This window comes from Heteronotia binoei, unplaced genomic scaffold (assembly GCF_032191835.1).
Source record: "Heteronotia binoei isolate CCM8104 ecotype False Entrance Well unplaced genomic scaffold, APGP_CSIRO_Hbin_v1 ptg001265l, whole genome shotgun sequence".
Taxonomy (NCBI): domain Eukaryota; kingdom Metazoa; phylum Chordata; class Lepidosauria; order Squamata; family Gekkonidae; genus Heteronotia; species Heteronotia binoei.
The window spans coordinates 17,421-44,516 of NW_026800217.1; the positions used below are offsets into that span (position 1 = coordinate 17,421).

General features: G+C 52.1%; 1 protein-coding gene across 1 annotated transcript in view; it reads left to right on the forward strand.

The window, feature by feature from the left end:
* Positions 1-10,371: 10,371 nt before the first annotated feature.
* LOC132590952 (phosphatidylinositol 3,4,5-trisphosphate 5-phosphatase 2-like) overlaps positions 10,372-27,096 on the forward strand; it is a 145,273-nt gene continuing 128,548 nt past the window's right edge. The window contains 2 exon segments of the mRNA XM_060263863.1: positions 10,372-10,565; positions 13,114-13,578. Of these exon segments, the coding sequence (XP_060119846.1) occupies positions 10,372-10,565; positions 13,114-13,578 (659 nt within the window).

A 27,096-nucleotide genomic window follows, 5' to 3' on the forward strand; every position in this document is an offset into this window, starting at 1 on the left:
GCCCCTCCAGTCCAGCACTCTGTGTCACATAAGAACATAAGAGAAGCCCTGTTGGATCAGGCCAATGGCCCATCCAGTCCAACACTCTGTGTCACATAAGAGAAGCCTTGTTGGATCAGGCCAATGGCCCCTCCAGTCCAACACTCTGTGTCACATAAGAACATAAGAGAAGCCCTGTTGGATCAGGCCAATGGCCCATCCAGTCCAACACTCTGTATCACATAAGAGAAGCCTTGTTGGATCAGGCCAATGGCCCCTCCAGTCCAACACTCTGTGCCACATAAGAACATAAGAGAAGCCCTGTTGGATCAGGCCAATGGCCCATCCAGTCCAACACTCTGTGTCACATAAGAGAAGCCACGTTGGATCAGGCCAGTCGCCCATCCAGTCCAACACTCTGTGTCACATAAGAACATAAGATGAGCCCTGTTGGATCAGGCCAGTGGCCCCTCCAGTCCAACACTCTGTGTCACATAAGAACATAAGAGAAGCCTTGTTGGATCAGGCCAATAGCCCCTCCAGTCCAACACTCTGTGTCACACAGGGGCCAAAAAACCTGGTGCCATCAGGAGGTCCATCAGTGGGGCCAGGACACAAGAAGCCCTCCCACTGTGCACTCCCCAAGCACCAAGAATACAGAGCATCACTGCCCCAGACAGAGAGTTCCGACAATACGCTGTGGCTAATAGCTCCTGATGGACCTCTGCTCCAGATGTTTATCCAATCTCCTCTTGAAGATTGTATGACTGTAGCCGCCGCCACCTCCTGTGGCAATGAATTCCACGTGTTGATCACCCTTTGGGTGAAGAACATGCTGACTATCCCTGGGCCAAAGGAGGCAAAATTACAGAGCACCCGGGCATGGGCCTTCTCTGTTACAGCCCCGTGCCTTTGGAATCAGCTCCCAGAGGACGTACGGGCCCTGCGGAATTTAGACCAATTCCGCAGGGCCTGTAAGACCATTCTTTTCAAGCAGGCCTTTGTAGACCGCTGATAAGATGGCTGTTTAATCCACCAACGATTTTATCTAGTGATCTCTGCCATTGTATAAATGTACAGAATAACATCAGGAAGACCACTGCCGTCTAAATTATGGAACGACTCAGACAATTGGAACTCGTTTTAGATATTGTTGTTTTAAATTACTGTATAATTTAAATGTTGTTTTAAACTTATCATATATTGTATAATTTTATTGAACTTGTTGTTAGCCGCCCTGAGCCTGCCTAGGCGGGGAGGGTGGGATATAAATAAAATTAAAAAAAAAAGAAAGACTTCCTTCTATCACAGGGGTTGCCAACGGTAGCTCTCCAGATGTTTTTTGACTACAACTCCCATCAGCCCCAGCCATTAGCCATGCTGGCTGGGACTGATGGCAGTTGTAGGCAAAAAACATCTGGAGAGCTCCCGTTGGCACCTCTGTTCTATCGGTTTTAACCCGACTGCTCAGCAATTTCACGGAGTGCCCACAAGAAAGGGAGAAAAGTCCTTCTTTCTCTACCTTCTCCATCCCAGGCATAATCTTGTAAACCTCGATCATGTCACCCTGCAGTCGACGTTTCTCCAAGTTAAAATTCAGTTGCGAAGTGCATTTCATGCGCATGATTGAGCATGTGCGAAAGTGCCGGCAGGTTCCCTGAGCCTGGGCAAATGGACTTCAGTAAGTGAGCTTTCAGGAGGGAGCTCTTGTGCCAAGAAGGGCACAATTCCAGAGGAGTAGCAGCCACGTCCGCCTGTCTGTAGCAAAACAATCCGGCGTCTCCCAGGTGGGGCCACGGCCACACAGATGGTCTTCCAGGAAGGAGCTGGCTGGCCGCCGTTGGAAGCAGGACGCTGGGGCAGGTGGACTTTGGCTTTCCGCAGGGATCGGAGCCAAGTGAGCGATATAGAAGTTCTGTCTGCTAATTGCCTCCCATCCCACATTCAGACTTGGCGACGAATGACCACAGCTCTGAACTGACCTTTGGCAAAGGAGGCTCTCCGAAGCTGGTTGCCAGCCGTCCCTGAGCTAGACCTAGGGTGGCCAAGTCTGCTTCAAGAAATAATCGGGGATGTTGGGAGTGGAGCCAGGAGCAAGGGTGTGGCAAGCACAACTGAACTCTGAAGGGAGTTCTGGCCATCACATTTAAAGGAACTGCATTCTTTTTAAATGCCTCTCCTCCACTGGGAATAATGTCTCACACAGTGGCCAGCCCGTTCCTCTGGAGAGTCCACAACAGGGCAGAGAGGCCGAGGCTTTCCTCTGAGAAGAACCTCAGAAGAGCCCTGCTGGATAAGACCAGGGAGGGTCCATCTAGTTCAACATCCTGTCTCACACAGTGGCCAACCAGTTCTTCTGGAGGGCCAACAACACGGCACAGAGGCCGAGGCCTTCCCCTGAGAAGAACATCAGAAGACCCCTGCTGGATCAGACCAGTGAATGTCCACCTAGTCCAGCCTCCTGTCTCACACAGGGGCCAACCAGTTCTGGAGGGTCAACAACAGGGCAGAGAGGCTGAGGCCTTCCCTTGAGAAGAACCTCAGAAGAGTCCTGCTGGGTCAGACCAGGGAGGGTCCATCCAGTCTAGCCTCCTGCCTCACACAGAAGCCAACCAGTTCTGGAGGGCCAACAACAGGGCACAGAGGCCGAGGCCTTCCCCTGAGAAGAACTTCAGAAGTGCCCTGCTGGATCAGACCAGTGAGGGTTCATCTAGTCCAGCCTCCTGTCTCACACAGTAGCCAGCCAACTCCTCTGGAGGGCCAACAATGGGGCAGAGAGGCCAAGGCCTTCCCCTGAGAAGAACCTCAGAAGAGCCCTGCTGGGTCAGACCAGTGAGGGGCCATCTAGTCCTGCCTCCTGTCTCACACAGGGGCCAGCCAGTTCCTCTGGAAGGCCAACAACAGGGCAGAGAGGCCGAGGCCTTCCCTTGTTGTCTCCTGCCTCTGGAATTCCGAAGTTTAGTGCTTCTGAATGTGGAGGTTCTGCTCAATCCCCATGAGTCGTAGCCACTAACAGACTTTGTGGAGAAACGCCATCTGAGAGTGTTGGTGCTTCATCCAAAAAGGCAGGGATCAGTAAATCCATTCAGCAGGCTGTGTAGCCTTCCCCTCACTCCCCCCCCCTCCCTTCCAGAGCCAAACCAACAACGCTAGGGGGAAAGTCCCCTAGAGAAGCAGGAAGTGCTGTTGTTCCTGCCATGTGCTAGGCAGGAAGAGAGTCTCAGATTCGAGCCAGCGCTCGAGCAAGCATGTGGTGAGCAATGGAGGCTCCTGCCGGGGGGGGCCCCCAGGCAGGCAGACAAAGTAAGTCATTTTCTTAGGCAGATCAAGTATAGACCAGGGACAATACGATGCGTTTAAAAACCACCTTTATTTTGTTATGCTGTTTGCTGTGCTTGGCTGTGCGGTGCTGTGCGGTGCTAACTTTTTAAATGCAACTGTTTTTGTTTTGTGTTTTTCTTTTCCTATATTTTTCTCTTTTAAATAAATTTTTTTTTCTGTTTTAAATGCTGGCAGTTAATCTCTGTACCACCTAGATCCCCAACCGCTTTAGACCACGCTGTTTTTATAAAGGGGGCCCCGGGGAAGGGGGAAGGCATGCAGGTGGATAAGGTGCCAATCCTCCAGGGGTGCCCCAAAGAAGCGCTGAGGTCTCTGTGAAACCCAAGTGCAGGGTGGCAGAGGACCTTGAGGCCTAGCCTCACAGCTGGAGAGGGGGATTGGGAGTCCTGTTCCTCTCAATCTGAACCCCAAGACTGAGCAGGTGGTGGCAGCGAGCCCAAGGGGCAGGAGGAGAAATAGCTCCCTCCAGGAGTTGGCGACTCCATAGGGAGCTGACGGGACCGGGCCTGAAGGCAGAATCGGGCCGGTTCCGCCACACTTGGCGGCAGCGGTGGGATGAGAACAAACAGAGAACTTGATTGGCCAGGCATTTTTGCTTTTTGATACGTGCAAGCACCCAGAGGAAGCAACAGCGGTTTTGTTTTCTTTTCGGGTCAACTGGAGTAGGGAAAGTTTAGCTAGTTAGGATGGAGCGTGCTAAGAAACTGGAAATCCTGAAGATGACAAAGCCACAGCTCCAGGAAGAGTGCGCAAAGCAAGAGCTGGAGTGGGACAACCTGACTGTAGTAGATATGCAAGTCCTCCTGTTGGAGCATCTTGAGGCTGCAGGGGCCCCTGCAAAAGTGGCCCCCACCCAGTCAGAAGTAATCTTGCAGCTACAGTTGGAACTGGCAAGAATGCGTATCGAGGCGGACCGAGACCGCAGACGGGAGGAAAGAGAGCAAGCTGAAGTCCGCAGACAGGAGGAACGAGAGAGAGAGGAACGACAAGCAGAGAGGGATGCGATCCGCAGACAGGAAGAAGCAGAGATCCGCAGACGGGAACAGGAAGAGCAACGTCGCCATGAGCTTGAGGTGCTACGTCTGGAAGCTGAACTAAGCAAAGAGATCCAAGTCACCCCCAAAGACTTTGCAGTGTACAAGGAGGGAGAAGACCCCTCCACATACCTCTCCAACTTTGAGAGGGCAGCCAAACAGTGGGGGATTGCAGAGGAGGACTATATGTCTTACCTTTGTAGCAACCTGACTGGAGAGCTTTCAGCCATCTATTACAGCATGCCTATGGAAGATGGGGGGATAACTTTTGCGGCCTATAAAGCCACTGTATTTCAAAGGTTTAAACTGGGGCCAGACCACTCCCGAAAGCAGTTCAGGGGTTTGGCTCCACAAGAAGGTAAATCCTATTCTGAATGTGGGGTAATGAAGGAACAAACAGTTCCAGTGTTATTGGGCCGGGATTTGTTGGTTGGCCAGTACTCTATCAAGGCTGTACCCCGCAGCCAACCCCCCAGGGGAAAGTGGGAGGAGGGAGGCAACTTTAAGGAAGCCACCTCACCACCAACCAGGGAGGGGGAGGTAGCCCAGGTTACTGAGGACGAAGAGAGGGCAGTCACCCAGGAGGGGAAGGACCAGCCTGTCTCAAGCCCTGGAGTAGGGTGTTCTCAAGGGGAGAAGGGGTGTAGCTTTCCCCAAGTGCAGCAAGAGGCTGTAGATGTTCCTAGCAAGGAAAGGGACCCGTCGAGCATAAAGGATGTGCATGCTGAAGAGACAGAGGTGGAGAGTGGAGATTTCACAGGAGTTTCTGAGAGCAGCAAGGCTAATGGGGGCTCAGAGGAGCACATAGCTGAAGGCTTGGGGGAACGGGAGCGGTTCCAGAAGGGGGTCCGGAGCGGCCTTAGGTTGGAACCGGTTCACCAAGTAGCTGTGGATCAGGAAGTGGGATCGTCTGAGACGCTCTCAAAACAGGTCGTCTTGAAGCAGGGCAGACAGGAATCCTGGGAAGCTGTGGGACCTTACAGGCAGGAAGGGGGTCAGTTTGGTAGTGCTGAAAAACCAACCGAGGGGACTGAGAACCCAAGCCAAACCCTCAGGGGAAGGTGGGGGGAGGAAGGCAACGTTAGGGAAGCCACCTCACCACTAACCGGGGAGGGGGAGGACCAGCCTGTCTCAAGCCCTGCAGGAGGGTGTGCCCAATTTCCACAAGGGCAGCAGAAGGCTGTGGGGCCTTCCAGGCAGGAAGAAGCTCAGTTGGTGGACACTGAAAAACCAACTGAGGGGGCGGAGAACCCAGATCAAACGTTGGCTGAGTGTTCTGGAAACAGTGGGACTAGGGGTGGCTTGAAGGAACAGATGATAGGAAGTCTGGGGGAGCCAGAAATGTTCCTGTCTGAGGTTCAAAGTGACCCTAGGCTGGAACCACTGTGTGAGGTGGCAAGGGACCAGAAAGTGGAGTTCTCAGAAGCTGAGACAGGGGATAGGGTGATGGATTTCCTGCCCCTTCATTCTGGTGAACGGAAAGTGGAATGGGAGGGACCCCATATGATTGTGGATGATCTAGACGATGCTACCTGTGTGGGGGCTATGGAGAAGACGGGAAAGGCAGTTGAAGTGGGGCAGGTGAATATACCACAGCCATTCTCTGCGAGGTCCATGGTGTTGCACATAGGTAGGAAGGAAGGAGACAAAAAGAAGCTGGGACAGCAATTGTTTGCAGCACCAGAGGTAGTTTTCTGGGAGGACAGAGTGGACAGAGGGAACATTCCACCAATGAGGGATAAAGAAGAAGCAACTGTGTGGGAACTGGGCAGTTTCCAACCTCATATGTGGGGCCAGGAATTTCCTCCTTTGATGGACCACTCACCCCAGCAACAGCAGCAACGGAGGGAGAGCACCAAACTCCAGAGGTGGTCCTGGGAGATGGAGGAGTACATCTTAAAGACTGGACATTCCTGCTGCATGCAGCCATGCAACGTTTTGTCCAGAAAGGACATGGGCACCTAGGGTGCTGGACTTTGTGTATTATTGGAGAAATACCTGAATGTTTGTGAAATATTTTGGTTAACGGGTTTCTCCTTGTTTGTTTGGATTCTGCTACGGGGTCACCTCTGTAGGAGGCAACCCCTCCGGCTCAGAATTTAAGGAGGGGGACGTGTGGAGAAACGCCATCTGAGAGTGTTGGTGCTTCATCCAAAAAGGCAGGGATCAGTAAATCCATTCAGCAGGCTGTGTAGCCTTCCCCTCACTCCCCCCCCTCCCTTCCAGAGCCAAACCAACAACGCTAGGGGGAAAGTCCCCTAGAGAAGCAGGAAGTGCTGTTGTTCCTGCCATGTGCTAGGCAGGAAGAGAGTCTCAGATTCGAGCCAGCGCTCGAGCAAGCATGTGGTGAGCAATGGAGGCTCCTGCCGGGGGGGGCCCCCAGGCAGGCAGACAAAGTAAGTCATTTTCTTAGGCAGATCAAGTATAGACCAGGGACAATACGATGCGTTTAAAAACCACCTTTATTTTGTTATGCTGTTTGCTGTGCTTGGCTGTGCGGTGCTGTGCGGTGCTAACTTTTTAAATGCAACTGTTTTTGTTTTGTGTTTTTCTTTTCCTATATTTTTCTCTTTTAAATAAATGTTTTTTTCTGTTTTAAATGCTGGCAGTTAATCTCTGTACCACCTAGATCCCCAGACCGCTTTAGACCACGCTGTTTTTATAAAGGGGGCCCCGGGGAAGGGGGAAGGCATGCAGGTGGATAAGGTGCCAATCCTCCAGGGGTGCCCCAAAGAAGCGCTGAGGTCTCTGTGAAACCCAAGTGCAGGGTGGCAGAGGACCTTGAGGCCTAGCCTCACAGCTGGAGAGGGGGATTGGGAGTCCTGTTCCTCTCAATCTGAACCCCAAGACTGAGCAGGTGGTGGCAGCGAGCCCAAGGGGCAGGAGGAGAAATAGCTCCCTCCAGGAGTTGGCGACTCCATAGGGAGCTGACGGGACCGGGCCTGAAGGCAGAATCGGGCCGGTTCCGCCACAGACTTAAAGCTCTTTATTCCTGTGGCCACCACTACATCCTCCGGCAGTGAATCCCAAATTTTAATCACTGTGTGGCTGCGATCACACACAGTGAAATAATGCAGTCCCGTTCCACTTTCAATGCACTTACCAGATGGATTTTACTGTGTGAACTAGCAAAGTCCAGATGGAAAGTGGACTGAAAGTGGATCAGAGGGCATTATTTAGTGTGTGTGACTGTGTGCGTGTGTGAATAAAGCAGTAGACAAGTGGCGCCTTTAAGACCAACTAAGTTTTATTCAGAACGTAAGCTTTCGTATGCTCTTAAGCAGACTTCATCAAACACAATGGGGATGGCCAGCCATTTTTTAAATATAGAGGAAGTGGGCAGTGAGTTGGTATGGAGAGTCATGGGAATGTTTTTAGCAGATGGATTGTGAACTGGCAGAGACTGACCAAGAGAGAGATCTTGGGGTCGTGGTGGAGAACTCACTGAAAATGTCAAGACAGGGTGCGATTGCAATAAAAAAGGGAATTATGGGAATTATTAGGAAGGGAACTGAAAACAAATCAGCCAGTATCATAATGCCCCTGTATAAATCGATGGTGCAGTCTCATTTGGAGTACTGTGTACAATTCTGTTCACCGCACCACAAAAAGGATATTATAGCATTGGAGAAAGTCCAGAAAAGGGCAACTGGAATGATTAAAGGGTTGGAACACTTTCCCTATGAAGAAAGGTTAAAACGCTTGGGGCTCTTTAGCTTGGAGAAACGTCAACTGCGGGGTGACATGATAGAGGTTTACAAGATAATGCATGGGATGGAGAAAGTAGAGAAAGAAGTCCTTTTCTCCCTTTTTCACAATACAAGAACTCATAGGCATTCGATGAAATTGCTGAGCAGTCAAGTTAAAACAGATAGAAGGAAGTACTTCTTCACCCTAAGGGTGATTAGTGTGTGGAATTCACTGCCACAGGAGGTGGTGGCGGCTACAAGCATAGCCAGCTTCAAGAGGGGGTTAGATAAAAATATGGAGCAGAGGTCCATCAGTGGCTATTAGCCACAGTGTGTGTGTGTGTGTGTGTATGTATATGTGTATATATATATATATATATATATATATATATATATATGTGTGTGTGTGTGTGTGTGTGTGTGTGTGTGTGTGTGATACAGAGTGTTGGACTTGATGGGCCATTGGCCTGATCCAACATGGCTTCTCTTATGTTCTTATTAAAGGAATCACAAATTTGGGGTCTGTATTTGTTTGTTTAGTATTGTTAACTGGGCTGTAACAGCAGTGGAGGGCATAAAAAGCAGACATGTCATAGGTCTGAAGTGCCATAAATCTGGGCGTCATTCTGGCTTTGTGGGTTTACATGGAGGGCATTAGTATCTCAAGAAGTTATAACATCATTAGAGTTTGCCATTTGTGTGTGAACGATTTGCATCCTCTGTGTAATGGAGCCGGATCATCAGTCTGCCAGCAGGTGGAGCTGTCGCTCGACATACCCTGCCTTGTCTCTGAGCAAAAGGGGCAGGGAAAGGATTCCTCAGGCAACGGAAGGGGCTGAGTCAGCCCCATTGTTCTGCCAACATGTGTGGGGGGGTGGGAATCTGTCACTGCAGGGTGAATTCCTGAGGTTTTTGTGCCTTCGCCTTTAGCCAGAGACTACCGCGAGAGTGAACACGGAAGGGAGCCTAATCCACTGTGTGGTGGTGGTGGGTACAAAGTTGATCTACGATTCGTGAGACCCAGATTCGAATCTCTGTTGTTGTTCAGTCGCACAGTCGAGTCCAACTCTTTGCGACCCCATGGACCAAGGCACGCCAGGCCCTCCTGTCTTCCATCATCCTTCGAAGTCTGCTCAGATTCGTGTTTGTGACATCAGTAACGCTGTCCAGCCATCTCCTCTTTTGCTGTCCCCTTCTTCTTTTGCCTTCTGTCTTTCCCAGCATCAGGGTCTTCTCCAGGGAGTGCTCCCTTCTCATTTGGTGGCCAAAGTATTTGAGCTTCAGCTTCAGCATCTGACCTTCCAGGGAACAGTCTGGGCTGATTTTCCTTAGGATTGACTAGATCTTCTTGCAGTCCAACGGACTCTCAAGAGTCTTCTCCAGGGAGTGCTCCCTCCTCATTTGGCGGCCAAAGTATTTGAGCTTCAGCTTCAGCATCTGACCTTCCAGGGAACAGTCTGGGTTGACCTCTATCGAGAGACAGTTTGGTGTAGTGGTTAAGTGCATGGACTCTTATCTGGGAGTACCGGGTTTGATTCCCCACTCCTCCACTTGCACCTGCTAGCATGGCCTTGGGACAGCCAGAGCTCTCTTGTCTGGGAGAACCGGGTTTGATTCCCCACTCCTCCTCTTGCACCTGCTGGAATGGCCTTGGGTAAGCCATGGCTCTCTCAGAGGTTGTCCTTGAAAGGGCAGCTGCTGGGAGAGCCCTCTCAGCCCCACCCACCTCACAGGGTGTCTGTAGTGGTGGGAGAAGTATAGGAGATTGTAAGCCGTTCTGAGTCTCTGATTGAGAGAGAAGGGCAGGGTATAAATCTGCCCTTCTGGAATGGCCTTGGCTATCGCAGGAGTTGTCCTTGAAAGGGCAGCTTCTGTCAGAGCTCTCTCAGCCCCACCCACCTCACAGGGTGTCTGTTTTGGGGCGAGAAGACGTAGGAGATTGTAAGCTGCTCTGAGTCTCTGATTCAGAGAGAAGGGCGGGGTATAAATCTGCAATTCTCCTTCTCTTCCACTTGCAGCTGCTGGAATGGTCTTGGGTCAGCCATAGCTATCGCAGTTGTCCTTGAAAGGGCAGCTTCTGTCTGAGCTCTCTCAGCCCCACCCACCTCACAGGTTGTCTGTTGTGGGGGAGGGAAGGGAAAGGAGATTGTAAGCCTCTCAGAGTCTCTGACTGAGAGAGAAGGGCGGGGTATAAATCTGCAATTCTTCTTCTTCTTCAAAGGGTTCGGTTGAGTCCACAAGTGTATCTCTGCATCATTTTGAGAGACAGAAAAATAGACTGGGGGTTCCTGTCATTAGAGGGGTAGATTCTAGAAGTGGCCAAAGGCATGTCCATTCCCACTGCATCTGATTTTGAGGTTCTGCACGTCTTCCCAGCAAAGGCATGCAAAGCTCTGCTGCAGCTGGCCACAAAAGCAAGAAAGGGGAAGCGTGGCTGCATGCAAATGCAGAGGCTTGCCCTCGCATCTCGAGGCCGCATTTCTGCTGCAAGCACGTCCCAGCCCGAAAGGCTTGTTTCAATGTAAGCGTCTTGAATGGCTTGCTGAAGACTATTTAGCCCATTTTCGTATGTGCTGAACAGCGCCCTTACAGTTCGCTCCCGATGTGCTTTAGCTTTCACAACATTCCATGGCAAAGTGCATTGAAAATGGATCAAAAGGGCATTATTCAGAGACGCTACAGAAGAGACTGAAGATTCATGTCCATTTTGAAGCGGAACTATTTTTATTGAACATATTACCAATAGAACAAAGTAGGAGTCAAGTGTACGTTTAAGAGTCTCAGAGCGGCTCACAGTCTCCTTTATTTCCCTCCCCCCCAACAGACACTCTGTGAGGCAGGTGGGGCTGAGAGAGCTCTCCCAGAAGCTGCCCTTTCAAGGACAGAGTCTCAGAGCAGCTCACAATCTCTACCTTCCTCCCCCACAACAGACAGACACCCTGTGAGGTGGGTGGGACTGAGAGAGCTGTCGCAGAAGGTGCCCTTTCAAGGACAACTCTTGCCAGAGCTCTGAGTGACACAAGGCCATTCTAGCAGGTGCAAGTGAAAGAAGAAGACAGCAGATTTATACCCCGCCCTTCTCTCTGAACCAGAGACTCAGAGCAGCTCACAATCTTCTATATCTTCTCCCCCCCACAACAGACACCCTGTGAGATGGGTGGAGCTGAGAGGGCTCTCACAGTAGCTGCCCTTTCAAGAACAACTCTTGCAAGCGCTATGGCTGACCCATTCCAGCAGGTGCAAGTGGAGGAGCGGGGAATCAAACCCGGTTCTCCCAGGTAAGAGTCCATGCACTTAACAACTACACCAAACTAGCTCTCCAATGGGAGACCCCCTGTGAGGTGGGTGGGGCTGAGAAAGTTCTCCCAGCACCTGCCATTTCAAGGACAGCTCTGCAGAGCTCTGGCTAACCCAAGGCCATTCCAGCAGTTGCAAGTGGAAGAAGAAGACTGCAGATTTATACCCTGCCCTTCTCTCTGAATCAGAGACTCAGAGCAGCTCACAATCTCCTGTGATTGAGAGAGCCAGTTTGGTGTAGTGGTGAAGTGTGCGGACTCTTATCTGGGAGAACCGGGTTTGATTCCCCACTCCTCCACTTGCACCTGCTGGAATGGCCTTGGGTCAGCCATAGCTCTGGCAGAGGTTGTCCTTGAAAGGGCGGCTGCTGTGAGAGCCCTCTCCAGCCCCACCCACCTCACAGGGTATCTGTTGTGGGGGAGGGAGATGAAGGAGATCGTGAGCAGCTCTGAGACTCTTGAGTGGAGGGCGGAATATAAATCCAATGTCGTCTTCTTCTTCTCCCTGCCACAACAGACACCCTGTGAGGTGAGTGGGGCTGAGAGAGGCTGACAGAAGCTGCCCTTTCAAGGACAACTCCTGCGAGAGCTCTGGCTGACCCAAATCCATCCCAGCAGCTGCAAGTGGAGGAGTGGGGAATCAAACCCTGTTCTCCCAGATAATAATAAGATATTGGATTTATATCCCGCCCTACTCTCTGAATCTCTGAGTGGCTTACAATCTCCTTTACCTCCCCCCCCCACAACAGACACCCTGTGAGGTGTGTGGGGCTGAGAGAGCTCTCTCAGAAGCTCCCTTTCAAGGACAACTCTGCGAGAACTATGGCTAACCCACAGCCATTCCAGCAGCCGCAAGCGGAGTAGTGGGGAATCCAACCCGGTTCTCCCTGGAGGTCCCTTCCAACTCTAGGATTCTATGAACAGACTTCCTTGGGAGGTGGTGGGCTCTCCTTCCTTGGAGGTTTTTCAACAGAGGCTAGAAGGCCACCTGGCAGCGATGAAGATCCTGTGAATTTAGGGGGAGGGGTTTGTGAGTTTCCTGGATTGTGCAGGGGGTTGGACTAGATGACCCTGGGGGTCCCTTCCAACTCTAGGATTCTATGATTCTCCTTCCTTGGAGGTTTTTCAACACAGGCTAGAAGGCCATCTGACAGCGATGAAGTTCCTGTGACTTTAGGGGGAGGGGTTTGTGAGTTTCCTGCATTGTGCAGGGGGTTGGACTAGATGGCCCTGGGGGTCCCTTCCAACTCTAGGATTGTATGAACAGGACTCCTCGGGAGGTGGTGGGTTCTTCTTCTTCTTGGAGGTTCTTAAACAGAGGCTAGAAGGCCATCTGACAGCAATGAGGATCCTGTAAATTTAGGGGGAGGTGTTTGTGAGTTTGCTGACCTGTGCAGGGGGTTGGACTAGATGACCCTGGAGGTCCCTTCCAACTCTGGAATTCTATGATATTCCTTCCTTGGAGGTTTTTCAACAGAGGCTAGAGGGCCATCTGACAGTGATGACGATCCTGTGAATGTAGGGTGAGGGTTTTGTGAGTTTCCTGGATAGTGCAGGGGGTTGGACTAGATGACCCTGGGGGTCCCTTCCAACCTTAGGATTCTATGATTCTCCTTCCTTGGAGGTTTTTCAACAGAGGCTGGATGGCCACCTGACAGCGATGAAGTTCCTGTGACTTTAGGGGGAGGCGTTTGTGAGTTTCCTGCATCGCGCAGGGGGTTGGACTAGACGACCGGGGGGGGCCCCCTTCCAACTGTGTGCTTCGAACCCAAGTGGAGGCGCGACGCCGCCTCCGGGCAGCCGGGCTGGTGGCGAGGGCCGCCCGTGCCGCGCTCCTCCTCCTGCGGCGCGCTCTCCTTTCCGGGGCCTGGCGCGGCTCCTCCGCCTCCTGCGCTCCGCCTCCCGCCCGCCGTGGGGCTCCCCTCCCCGCCGAGGCCGCCAGTTCCCGGCGCTGCAGGAGGAGGCGGCGGCGGCGCAGCATGAGCCGGCGGCGTCGGCGAGCCTGGAGCGGGGCGCCCCGGGCGGGTTGCGCGCAGCGGAGGCGCTGAGCATGGCTCTGGGCGGCGGCTGCGGGGCGGCCGCGGGCGGAGTGGCTTCGGCGTCTGGGGCGCCGCTGTGGTACCACAAGGACCTGAGCCGGGCGGCGGCCGAGGAGCTCCTGGCCCGGGCCGGGCGCGACGGCAGCTTCCTGGTGCGCGACAGCGAGAGCGTGGCCGGCGCCTTCGCCCTCTGCCTGCTGTGAGTGCTGCGGGGAAGGAGCCCGGGGGGAGGGAGGGAGGCCCGGGGCTGCGCGCAAAGCGGGGCCCCTCCCCGGCCAGGGAGTCAGCTTGCCCCCAGGCCACATGCGCCCCTGGCGAAGCGGGGCCCCTTCGACGGTCGCCGCTGTGTTCGAAATGGGAATGTCGTGGAGTCCTAGAGTGGGGAGGGACCTATGGGGCCATCTAGTCCAACCCCTTGCACAGTGCAGGAAACTCACAAACCCCTCCCCCTAAAGTCACAGGGTCTTAATGGCGATGGCCATCCAGCCTCTGTTGAAAAACCTCCAAGGATGGAAAATCATAGAATCCTAGAGTTGGAACCGACCTCCAGGGTCAACTAGTGCAACCCCCTGCACAGTGCAGGAAACTCACAAACACCTCCCCCTAAAGTCACAGGGTCTTCATAGAGTTCGAAGGGACTTCTGGGGTCATCTAGTCCAACCCCCTGCACAATGCAGAAAACTCACAAACACCTCCCCCTAAATTCACAGGGTCTCCACAGAGTTGGAGGGGACCTCCAGGGTCATCTAGTCCAACCCCCTGCACCGTGCAGGAAACTCACAAACCCCTCCCCCTAAAGTCACAGGGTCTTCATAGAGTTGGAAGGGACCTCCGGGCCCATCTAGTCCAACCCCTTGCACCGTGCAGGAAACTCACAAACCCCTCCCCCTAAAGTCACAGGGTCTTCATAGAGTTGGAAGGGACCTCTGGGGCCATCTAGTCCAACCCCCTGCACAGTGCAGGAAACTCACAAACCCCTCCCCCTAAAGTCACAGGGTCTTCATAGAGTTGGAAGGGACCTCTGGGGCCATCTAGTCCAACCCCTTGCAGCGTGCAGGAAACTCACAAACCCCTCCCCCTAAAGTCACAGGGTCTTCATAGAGTTGGAAGGGACCTCTGGGGCCATCTAGTCCAACCCCCTGCACCGTGCAGGAAACTCACAAACCCCTCCCCCTAAAGTCACAGGGTCTTCATAGAGTTGGAAGGCACCTCTGGGGCCATCTAGTGCAACCCCCTGCACAGTGCAGGAAACTCACAAACACCTCCCCCTAAAGTCACAGGGTCTTCATAGAGTTCGAAGGGACTTCTGGGGTCATCTAGTCCAACCCCCTGCACAATGCAGAAAACTCACAAACACCTCCCCCTAAATTCACAGGGTCTCCACAGAGTTGGAGGGGACCTCCAGGGTCATCTAGTCCAACCCCCTGCACCGTGCAGGAAACTCACAAACCCCTCCCCCTAAAGTCACAGGGTCTTCATAGAGTTGGAAGGGACCTCCGGGCCCATCTAGTCCAACCCCTTGCACCGTGCAGGAAACTCACAAACCCCTCCCCCTAAAGTCACAGGGTCTTCATAGAGTTGGAAGGGACCTCTGGGGCCATCTAGTCCAACCCCCTGCACCGTGCAGGAAACTCACAAACCCCTCCCCCTAAAGTCACAGGGTCTTCATAGAGTTGGAAGGGACCTCTGGGGCCATCTAGTCCAACCCCTTGCAGCGTGCAGGAAACTCACAAACCCCTCCCCCTAAAGTCACAGGGTCTTCATAGAGTTGGAAGGGACCTCTGGGGCCATCTAGTCCAACCCCCTGCACCGTGCAGGAAACTCACAAACCCCTCCCCCTAAAGTCACAGGGTCTTCATAGAGTTGGAAGGGACCTCTGGGGCCATCTAGTCCAACCCCCTGCACCGTGCAGGAAACTCACAAACCCCTCCCCCTAAAGTCACAGGGTCTTCATAGAGTTGGAAGGGACCTCTGGGGCCATCTAGTCCAACCCCTTGCAGCGTGCAGGAAACTCACAGACCCCTCCCCCTAAAGTCACAGGGTCTTCATAGAGTTGGAAGGGACCTCTGGGGCCATCTAGTCCAACCCCCTGCACCGTGCAGGAAACTCACAAACCCCTCCCCCTAAAGTCACAGGGTCTTCACAGAGTTGGAGGGGACCTCCAGGGTCATCTAGTCCAACCCCCTGCACCGTGCAGGAAACTCACAAACCCCTCCCCCTAAAGTCACAGGGTCTTCATAGAGTTGGAAGGGACCTCCGGGCCCATCTAGTCCAACCCCCTGCACCGTGCAGGAAACTCACAAACCCCTCCCCCTAAAGTCACAGGGTCTTCATAGAGTTGGAAGGCACCTCTGGGGCCATCTAGTGCAACCCCCTGCACAGTGCAGGAAACTCACAAACCCCTCCCCCTAAAGTCACAGGGTCTTCATAGAGTTCGAAGGGACTTCTGGGGTCATCTAGTCCAACCCCCTGCACAATGCAGAAAACTCACAAACACCTCCCCCTAAATTCACAGGGTCTCCACAGAGTTGGAGGGGACCTCCAGGGTCATCTAGTCCAACCCCCTGCACCGTGCAGGAAACTCACAAACCCCTCCCCCTAAAGTCACAGGGTCTTCATAGAGTTGGAAGGGACCTCCGGGCCCATCTAGTCCAACCCCTTGCACCGTGCAGGAAACTCACAAACCCCTCCCCCTAAAGTCACAGGGTCTTCATAGAGTTGGAAGGGACCTCTGGGGCCATCTAGTCCAACCCCCTGCACCGTGCAGGAAACTCACAAACCCCTCCCCCTAAAGTCACAGGGTCTTCATAGAGTTGGAAGGGACCTCTGGGGCCATCTAGTCCAACCCCTTGCAGCGTGCAGGAAACTCACAAACCCCTCCCCCTAAAGTCACAGGGTCTTCATAGAGTTGGAAGGGACCTCTGGGGCCATCTAGTCCAACCCCCTGCACCGTGCAGGAAACTCACAAACCCCTCCCCCTAAAGTCACAGGGTCTTCATAGAGTTGGAAGGGACCTCTGGGGCCATCTAGTCCAACCCCCTGCACCGTGCAGGAAACTCACAAACCCCTCCCCCTAAAGTCACAGGGTCTTCATAGAGTTGGAAGGGACCTCTGGGGCCATCTAGTCCAACCCCTTGCAGCGTGCAGGAAACTCACAGACCCCTCCCCCTAAAGTCACAGGGTCTTCATAGAGTTGGAAGGGACCTCTGGGGCCATCTAGTCCAACCCCCTGCACCGTGCAGGAAACTCACAAACCCCTCCCCCTAAAGTCACAGGGTCTTCACAGAGTTGGAGGGGACCTCCAGGGTCATCTAGTCCAACCCCCTGCACCGTGCAGGAAACTCACAAACCCCTCCCCCTAAAGTCACAGGGTCTTCATAGAGTTGGAAGGGACCTCCGGGCCCATCTAGTCCAACCCCCTGCACCGTGCAGGAAACTCACAAACCCCTCCCCCTAAAGTCACAGGGTCTTCATAGAGTTGGAAGGCACCTCTGGGGCCATCTAGTCCAACCCCCTGCACAGTGCAGGAAACTCACAAACCCCTCCCCCTAAAGTCACAGGGTCTTCATAGAGTTGGAAGGGACCTCTGGGGTCATCTAGTCCAACCCCCTGCACAGTGCAGGAAACTCACAAACCCCTCCCCCTAAATTCACAGGATCCTCATTGCTGTCAGATGGCCATCCAGCCTCTGTTGAAAAACCTCCAAGGAAGGAGAGCCCCCCACCTCCCAAAGAGGAAGCCTGTTCCACTGAGGAACCGCTCTAATGGTCAGGAAGTTCTTCCTCATGTTGAGCCTTTTAGTCTTTTAAATGTCCTTTTAGTAGCTTGAAAACATAATAGACGTTGCAATATTATGCTGAAATGCCACTAAAACTGGAAAATTGGCACGCCCCCGCCCCAACCCACTCAGTGGTAGATTGGCCAGGGTGTCAGCAGTGGGCTCCCTTAAACCAGGGGTGTCGAACTCATTCGTTACGAGGGCTGGATCTGAGATAAATGAGACCTTGTGGGGCCGAGAGATGTCGGGCCGGGCCATATAGGTACCTGTTTAAGATAGCAGAGGGATAAACTTTATAAAGGACACAGACAAACACAGGATTTTTAAAAAAGAAACTTAAAACATTAGCACTCATTGGAAGCTCTGGCTCTTTCCTTCCTTCCCCTGGGGACCAGGAGGAGCCTCAGCCAAAGGAGAAAATGGAGGCTTTCCCTTGTAGCTCCTGTGCGATTGAGCAAGCCTTGCAAAGCAAGCTGTGATGCAGAAGGAAGCAAGAGAGAGAGAGAGAGAGAGAGAGAAGGAAGCAGATGACAGCCAGTTGCTCGGGGGCCTGATAGGAGCCCTCCGGGGGCCTGATTTGGCCCCCAAGGCTGTATGTTTGACACCCCTGCCTTAAACAATGCTGGATTAACCCCCGAGGAGGCCCCTGGGCTGTCAAAATCTTGGGCACCCCCTTGCAAATTATCTCTTGAGTTGGAACGCCTGCCCCACTGCTTGCGCCCCCACTGCAGCCTACGGGCCTCTTCTCCAAAGCCCCTTTCACCAAGCTGTGGGGGAGAAGTAAAAAGGTCAAGGTAGTCCCCCTGTGCAAGCACCATGCGTTTCCGACTCTGGGGTGACGCTGCTTTCCCAACGTTTGCACGGCAGACTTTTGACGGGGTGGTTTTGCCATTGCCTTCCCCACTTTCCCCCCAGCAAGCTGGGGACTCATTTGACTGACCTCGGAAGGATGGAAGGCTGAGTCAACCTCGAGCCGGCTACCTGAAAACCCACCTTCTTCCGGGGATGGAACTCAGGTCGTGAGCAGAGCTTAGGACTGCAGTACTGCAGCTTTAACACTCTGAGCCACGTTAGACCATGTGTTAGAAACGTTAATGTCCTTTTAGGACAGAGGTGGTTTGGCGTTGCCTGCCTGTTGTGACCCTGGACTTCCCTGTTGGTCTTCCAACTCACTAATCAGGGCTGACCCTGCTTACCTTCCAAGAACTAACAAGATTCCCCACTCCTCCACTTGCAGCTGCTGGAATGGCCTTGGGTCAGGAGTTGTCCTTGAAAGGGCAGGTTCTGTCAGAGCTCTCTCAGCCCCACCCACCTCACATGGTGTTGTTGGGAGAGAAGATATAGGAGATTGTAAGCCGCTCTGAGACTCTGATCCAGAGAGAAGGGCGGGGTATAAATCTGCAGTCTTCTTAGTAGCTTGAAAATATAATAGAAGTCCCAATGTTATTACTTCTGTAATATTGGAACTTCCGTGATGTAACTAAAACTGGAATACTGGGCTAAAGCCAATTAAATGAATTTTAACAGGGATAAATCTGAAGTTCTGCATTTCGGTAGGAAAAATCCAATGCATGGTTATAGGATGAGGGAGACTTGTCTTAGCAGTAGTCTGTGTGAAAAGGATCTCGGGGTCTTAGTGGATCATATGCTGAACATGAGTCAACAATGTGATGTGGTGGTTAAAAAGGCAAATGCAATTCTGGGCTGTATCAACAGAAGTTTAGTGTCCAGATCATGTGAAGTGATGGTATTGCTTTGCTCTGCTCTGGTAAGACCTCACCTGGAGTCTTGTGTTCAGTTTTGGGCACCACATTTTAAGAAGGATCAAGACAAGCTGGAACGGGTCCAGAGGAGGGCGACGAAGATGGTGAGGGGTCTGGAGACCAAGTCCTATGAGGAAAGGTTGAAGGAGCTGGGAATGTTTAGCCTGGAGAGGAGGCGGCTGAGAGGTGATAGGATCACCATCTTCAAGAACTTGAAGGGCTGTCCTAGAGAGGATGGGGTGGAATTGTTTTCTGTGGCCCCAGAAGGTAGGACCAGAAGCAATGGGTTGAAATTAAATCCAAAGAGTTTCCTGCTCAACATTAGGATGAACTTCCTGACCGTTAGAGCGATTCCTCAGTGGAACAGGCTTCCTCGGGAGGTGGTGGGCTCTCCTTCCTTGGAGGTTTTTCAACAGAGGCTGGATGGCCATCTGACAGCAATGAAGATCCTGTGAATTTAGGTTGAAGTGTTTCTGAGTTTCCTGCATTGTGCAGGGGGTTGGACTAGATGACCCTGGCGGGTCCCTTCCAGCTCTAGGATTCTTTGATTCTAAAATTGACCTTGTATTTAGGGTTGCCAGCCTCCAGGTGGGGCCTGGGGATCTCCCACTTTTACAACTGATTTCTAGCTGGCAGAGATCCGCTCCCCTGGAGACAAGGCCATCTGTATTTATATTTAATAGCTACTGCGTACTGCCAGTAAAATGTACAATGGATGTACACTGTAATTACTAATACGTATATACACATTTGTTTCGCCCGAGTTTTAATTGTACCTTTTTTTTCCACTTATGCGTTTTTTGGAAAGTTTTATTTGTTTCTTATAAAAATTAAAGGATAGCCTTATAGGTGTGGGTGGGCCCGCTTCGTTGCCTAAGAACCAATATTTTTAGACCCAGTCTGCTGCTGCCGTCCGTTCCCTTTTCCAGCGCGCAAGACGCTTCACCCCGGAAAGAGGGACCTTTGCAATCGGCCCTGCAGAAGGATCCTGAAATCCAACCTTCCCCTCTCCCCCACCGCCCAAAGAGAGACCAACCTCGGGCAATATTCGGCCCTCCAAGCACAGGTTGAATGGCGCTGGCATAGAACATAAGAGAAGCCATGTTGGATTAGGCCAGTGGCCCCTCCGGTCCAACACTCTGTGTCATACAGTGGCCCAAAAACCCCAGGTGCCATCAGGAGGTCCATCAGTGGGGCCAGGGCACTAGAAGCCCTCCCACTGTGCCTCCATCCCCCAAGCACCAAGAAGACAGAGCATCACTACCCCAGACATAAGAACATAAGAGAAGCCTTGTTGGATCATACCAATGGCCCATCTAGTCCAACACTCTGTGTCACACAGTGGCCAACCCCCCCCCCCCCAGGTGCCATCAGGAGGTCCACCAATGGGGCCAGGACACTAGAAGCCCTCCCACTTTTGCCCCCCAGGCACCAAACAGGCACACCCCCCCCCCAGCCTTTTGCTACCCTCATCTGAAGGCTCCCTTGGAAACAACCAAAGGGTGATTAATATGTGGAATTCACTGCCACAGGAGGTGGTGGCGGCCACAAGCATAGCCACCTTCAAGAGGGGTTTAGATAAAAATATGGAGCAGAGGTCCATCAGTGGCTATTAGCCACAGTGTGTGTGTGTGTGTATATAATTTTTTTTGGCCACTGTGTGACACACAGTGTTGGACTGGATGGACCATTGGCCTGATCCAACGTGGCTTCTCTTATGTTCTTATCAACTGGACCTTAAGGCAGAGTGTTAAGCTGCACTACCGCAGTCCGAGCTCTCTGCTCACGACCTGAGTTTGATCCCGGCAGAAGCTGGGTTCAGGTAGTCATCTCGAGGTTGACTCAGCCTTCCATGGTCAGTAAAATGAGTCCCCGGCTTGTTGAGTGAAAAGTGTAGACGACTGGGGAAGGCAAGGGCAAACCATCCCATGTGAAGTCTGCCGTGAAAACGTCGTGATGTGACGTCACCCCAGAGTCAGAAGCGACTGGCACTTGCACAGGGGACCTTTCCTTTTTTTTAAAGGTTACATCAGAGATAACCTTGAGAGTTCACATTTGCAAGCATCAGTGTTCTCATCCTGAAAGTGAAGAAGAAGTAGAGGTTGGACGAAATCACAGGATGATGGTTAGGTGGGTGGGTTTTTTTGTCCAGCGTGATGCTCGGCAGTTCTCTCTAAAGGCTGGATTCCTTCTGACTTTGTTCCTGGGGGTGGGGTGGGGAGGTCGGAAGGTGTAACTGATGTTCCTGCCTGGGACTAAAAATCACAGGGAGAGGCCCTCCTGATGGCCCCGTCAATCAAAGAAGCTTCTGGGTGGGCACACAAAAGAGGGCCTTTTTGGTGGCAGCCCCAGGATTGTGGAACAGTTTGGTGTAGTGGTTAAGTGTGCGGACTCTTATCTGGGTGAACTGGATTTGATTCCCCACTCCTCCGCTTATACCTGCTAGCATGGCCTTGGGTCAGCCATAGCTCTGGCAGAGGTTGTCCTTGAAAGGGCAGCTGCTGTGAAAGCCCTCTCAGCCCCACCCACCTCACAGGGTGTCTGTTGTGGGGGAGGGAGAAGAAAAGCAGGTGACTTGAACAAATGAAGAAGATGATGATATTGGATTTATATCCCGTCCTATACTCTGAGTAAAGCAACTGAAAAGTGGCAAGGCAGCGAGCGGGAGTTGATGGAATCCCACCAGAGATCTGGAAGCATGGGGGCACAGTACTACATAGCACACTTCACAAAGTACTTGTCACCTGCTGGGAACAAGGCAAACTACCACAGGACTTTCGTGATGCAATCATCATCACTCTACACAAGAACAAGGGGGAAAAGTCAGACTGCTCCAACTACCGGGGGATAACCCTGCTCTCCATCGCAGGCAAAATCCTTGCCAGAATACTCCTGAACAGACTGGTGCCCACCATTGCAGAAGAACTCTCCCAGAGAGCCAGTGCGGCTTCAGAGCTAACCAGGAGCACCACCGACATGGTATTTGTTCTCAGGCAGCTCCAAGAGAAATGCAGGGAACAGAACAAGGTCTATATGTGACTTTTGTCGACCTTACCAAAGCTTTCGATACCATTAGCAGGAAAGGCCTGTGGCAAATCTTGGAATGTTTAGGATGTCCCCCATGGCTTGTTGGTGCAGAGATGTTAGCCTCGTTCCGGGATGCGTGCAGTGCCCAGGCTTGCAGAAGGGTAATCGGGTGGCAATTTTGTAAGCTGGGCATCTTGGCCTGTGAAGGTTCCAGAAAAAGCATGAAAAGCCCTCAGGGTCTGCGTCACAGGGTGGCACAGGGGAAATGGGGGGGGGGGGGAGGCACCTTGCAAAAGGTCCAGAGCTCATGGTTTTGGATGCTTTGCGGATCTCAGATTTTGTGTTGGGGCATCTTCAGTTACAAAAAAGGGTCTCAAGCTAGGAAAAACATTTCTCTGCCTGAAATTGTGGAGGAAGAGGAGCCTGAAAATGAGTCTGGTATTGTATTATCAGTACTGCAACGGAGACCTGGGGTAAATATATAACTCCAAGATTAAGAAAATCCCCCAGGATGGCAAAACTCTTAAATATTTAACATATCTAATTAGTAACATCTAGAGAGCCAGTTTGGTGTAGTGGTTAAGTGTGCAGACTCTTATCTGGGAGAACCGGGTTTGATTTCCCACTCCTCCACTTGCACCTGCTGGAATGGCCCTTGGGTCAGCCATAGCTCTGGCAGAGGTTGTCCTTGAAAGGGCAGCTGCTGTGAGAGTCCTCTCAGCCCCACCCACCTCACAAGGCGTCTTTTTGTGAGGGAGGAAGGGAAAGGAGATTGTGAGCTGCTCTGAGACTTTGAAATTCAGCGTATAGGGCGGGATATAAATACATATCTTCTAAGAGAGCCAGTTTGGTGTAGTGGTTAAATATATAACTACAAGATTAAGGAAATCCCCCAGGATGGCAAAACTCTTAAAAAATATCCAATTAGTAACAACATCTAGAGAGCCAATTTGGTGTAGTGGTTAAGTGTGCGGACTCTTATCTGGGAGAATGGGGTTTGATTCCCCACTCCTCCACTTGTACCTACTGGAATGGCCTTGGGTCAGCCATAGCTCTTGCAGGAGTTGTCCTTGAAAGGGCAGCTTCTGTCAGAGCTCTCTCAGACCCACACAGTGTCTGTTGTGGGGGAGAGATATAGGAGGTTGTAAGCCGCTCTGAGTCTGTGACTCAGGGAGAAGGGCGGGGTATAAATCCGCAGTCGTCGTCTTCTTCTTTTCAAAACACACTGTAACAATGAGATTCTCAATCACCAGAGTAATACAATTAATAGTATAACAAAGTTCATTAAGACAATACAGTTGCATGTTGCTGTTATCGGATAAAAATATTTAAAGAGTTCTGTCATCCTGGGATATCTCCTTAATCTTCTGGTTCAGTATAAGCAACTTCATGTGTGTTGTTTCCCACCCACCCAAGGGGACAAAAATGTGGAATGGAAGCCCATGCTTAGAGGCCCTCGCTGAATCTCCTGCAGCTGTTCTTCTCTTGGGGGCGATCGGTCCCCCCCCCCACCCGTCCCACCTGCTAACAAAGCTCATGGCATGTAAAACTACTAGGGACTGTAGTAAATTGGACTCGAATGGAATGGTTGGTCAGAGAGAAGCACTGGAGAATTAGGGAGGGGGGTAGACATATGTTTTGGCCAGATTCAGAGAAGACAAGAGTCACTGGGAAAAGGCAATAATGCTGGAGAAAGTTGGAGGAGGAGGATAATATTGGATTTATATCCCGCCCTAATGCTCTGAATCTCCGAGTGGCTCACAATCTCCTTTATCTTCCTCCCCCACAACTGTGAGGTGTGTGGGGCTGAGAGAGCTCTCCCATAAGCTGCCCTTTCAAGGACAGCTCTGCCAGAGCTATGGCTGACCTAAGGCCATTCCAGCGGCTGCAAGTGGAGAGTGGGGAATGAAACGCGGTTCTCACAGATAAGAGTTTGCACACTTAATCGCTACAGAAGAAAGAGAAGGAGGAGAAATCTCCTTTCCCTTCCTCCCCCCACAACAGACACCCAGTGAGGCGGGTGGGGCTGAGAGAGCTCTCCCACAAGCTGTCCTTTAAAGGACAACTCCTGCGAGAGCTACGGCTGACCCAAGGCCATTCCGGCAGCTGCAAGTGGAGAAGTGGGGAATGAAACCTGGTTCTCCCAGATAAGAGAGCTCTGGCTGACCCAAGGCCATTCCAGCAGCTGCAAGTGGAGGAGTGGGGAATGAAACCGGTTCTCCCAGATAAGAGAGCTCTGGCTGACCCAAGAGCCATTCTAGCAGCTGCAAGTGGAGAGTGGGGAATCAAACCTGGTTCTCCCAAATAAGAGAGCTCTGGCCGACCCAAGGCCATTCCAGGAGGTGCAAGTGGAGGAGTGAGGAATCAAACCCGGTTCTCCCAGATTAGAGAGCTCTGGCTGACCCAAGGCCATTCCAGCAGCTGCAAGTGGAGGAGTGGGGAATCAAACCCGGTCCTCCCAGATAAGTGTCCACGCACTTAACCACTTCCCAACTGATCTCCCCAGAGAGGGATGGACTCCACCAAGGAAGCTGCAGTCTTTCGTTTGCAAGAGCCGAGCAAGGAGATCATGGAGTCGTAGGGTCTCTGTAAGTTGGAAGTGAATGGACAGCCATCATGCGCAGGGACTGTTTGCAGGAGCAGAGACAATCCCATGAGCTGCTCCTCTTTCAAGGATCATTTTAAATGCTGAGGCTCCCCACCCCTCCCCCCTTGATTTTTCCCTTGTTCCAGGGCTGGGCATTACAGATGGCTGATTAAGGGCTCTGTACTTCTCACCTGTTGCCCGGCAGCGCCAGAACAGCTGGTGCAGAGAATGGGGTGGCCTTGCTTTCCTTATGACATTGCACACTGCCAGGGTGCGTGGGCGACTCTCTGGTCTTAAAACGATACAGAAGGCCGGAGAGAATAAACCATGAGTGCTATAATGGACGCATGAGGCTGCCTTAAAATCCTAGGAGAGTTGGAAGGGACCTCCAGGGACATCTAGTCCAACCCCCTGCACAATGCAGAAAATTCACAAACACCTCCTCCCAAATTCACAGGATCCGCATTGCTGGCAGATGGCCCTCTAGCCTCTGTTGAAAAACCTCCAAGGAAAGAGAATCATAGAATCTAGAGTTCGAAGGACCTCCAGAGCCATCTAGTTCCTGCACAATGCAGGAAACCCACAAATACCTCCCCTTAAATTCACAGGATCTTCATTGCTGTCAGGTGGCCCTCTAGCATCTGTTGAAAAACCACCAAAGAAGGAGAATCATAGAATCCTAGAGTTGGAAGGGACCTCCAGGGTCATCTAGTCCAACCCCCTGCACAATGCAGGGAGCTCACAAACACCTCCCTAAATTCACAGGATCTTCATCGCTGTCAGATGGCCATCTAGTCTCTGCTTAAAAACCTCCAAAGAAGGAGAATCCTAGAATTGGAAGGGACCTCCAGGGTCATCTAGTCCAACCCCTTGCACAATGCAGAAATTCCCAAATACCTCCTCCCAAATTCACAGGATCCGCATGCTGTCAGATGGCCATCTAGCCTCTGTTGAAAAACCTCCAAGGAAGGAGAATCATAGAATCCTAGAGTTGGAGGGACCTCCAGGGTCATCTAGTCCAACTTCCTACACAATGCAGGAAACTCACAAACACCTCCCCCCAAATTCACAGAATCCACATTGCTGTCAGATGGCCATCTAGCCTCTGCTTAAAAACCTCCAAGGAAGGAGAGCCCACCACCTCCCGAGGAGGAAGCCTGTTCCACTGAAGGTGGTGGTTCTAGCTGAGCGGCTAGAAGTCATGAGGGTGTTTGGATCCACTTGTGCTGGATGCCGCGATATTGGCATTTGCAGGACAGGTTAAGAGTTTTTTTTGGGGGGGGGGGGGGGCGCTGCACATGAAGCCAACCACGCTGTTTGAAAAGTGGGCTGGCGCCGTGGCTAAGAGCTTCTATCAACTGCATTGGTTTGCCAGTTCTCTCCTTCCCTCGGGCTCAGCCAGTGTCTTTGCTTTTATAACTTCACGTCGAGTTGCTGTAATGTTTTAATGGTGCGTTTTTGTTGGCCCTAAATGGTTTTATAAAATATGCATGTTTTGGTTTGTTAGCCGCCTCCGTGGTCCTTATGAGGGAGCCGAAGTTGCGGGTAGAAACTTTTAAAACATAATATAAATAAGGAACGCTGTGCTCTCTGTTAGACCATCCTTGAGGCAACCCAGAAACTGCAGTTGGTCCGCAGTGTGTCAGTCAGATTAATGCTGGGGGCTACGCAGCAACAACACTGCACACCTACCTTGTAATAGCTTGCAGTTTGTTTCCAAGGCCGGTTTAAGGTGGTGGCTATGAGCCCTCCGTAGGGCTTTGTCCAATTGAGGAGTATCTACAGTGCCCACAAACAGATTTTCTGGCACCCACCAGAAAGTGGGTGGGTCTTTGCTTGGTGAGGCTTCTTTTTGGCCTGTGGAGATATGATTGGCTGGGCGGATTTTTAAAAACTTTGCTGCAACAACAGCTGCCACACCCCAGCCCAAAGACGGTGGTTGTGCCATGTGTGTTCAAAATAAACTTGGTAGCCCTTGTGAAGGTAGAAAGGCAGGAATCTCATTTTGTAAATAAACAAGACTCTTTATGGTATTAGCTGTGGCAGCCATTGCGTGGCTGGCTCCGCCTTTTTTGCAGCCGTTGTGTGGCTGGCTCCACCTCTTGTGGCAGGCATTTTGCTGCTGCGCTCACCAGGTGTTCCAGAATTCCAAAGGTGACTGCAGGCTCTCAAAAGTCTGGGACCCTGGATCTAAAGGATCAGCCCTTCCCACATGTTCCTGTGTGCCAACTCTGGCCCTTTGGTTGCTGTCTCCTGGCTGCTTCGCCATTGGAGGTAGCCTCAACCAGAGCCTGTTTCTTTTCCGTGGTGGCCCCCACTTTGTGGAAGGGGCTCCCTGAGGCAGTGCTGGGGGGGGCACCATCTCTCCCTGGTAAGAACCTCGGAAGAGCCTGGCTGGATCAGACCAGTGAGGGTCCCGCCTTCTATCTCACACAGTGGCCAGCCAGTTTCGCTGGAGGGCCAACAACAGGGCAGAGAGGCCGAGGCCTTCCCCTGAGAAGAACATCAGAAGAGCCCTGCTGGATCAGACCAGGGAGGGTCCATCCAGTCCAGCCTCCTGTC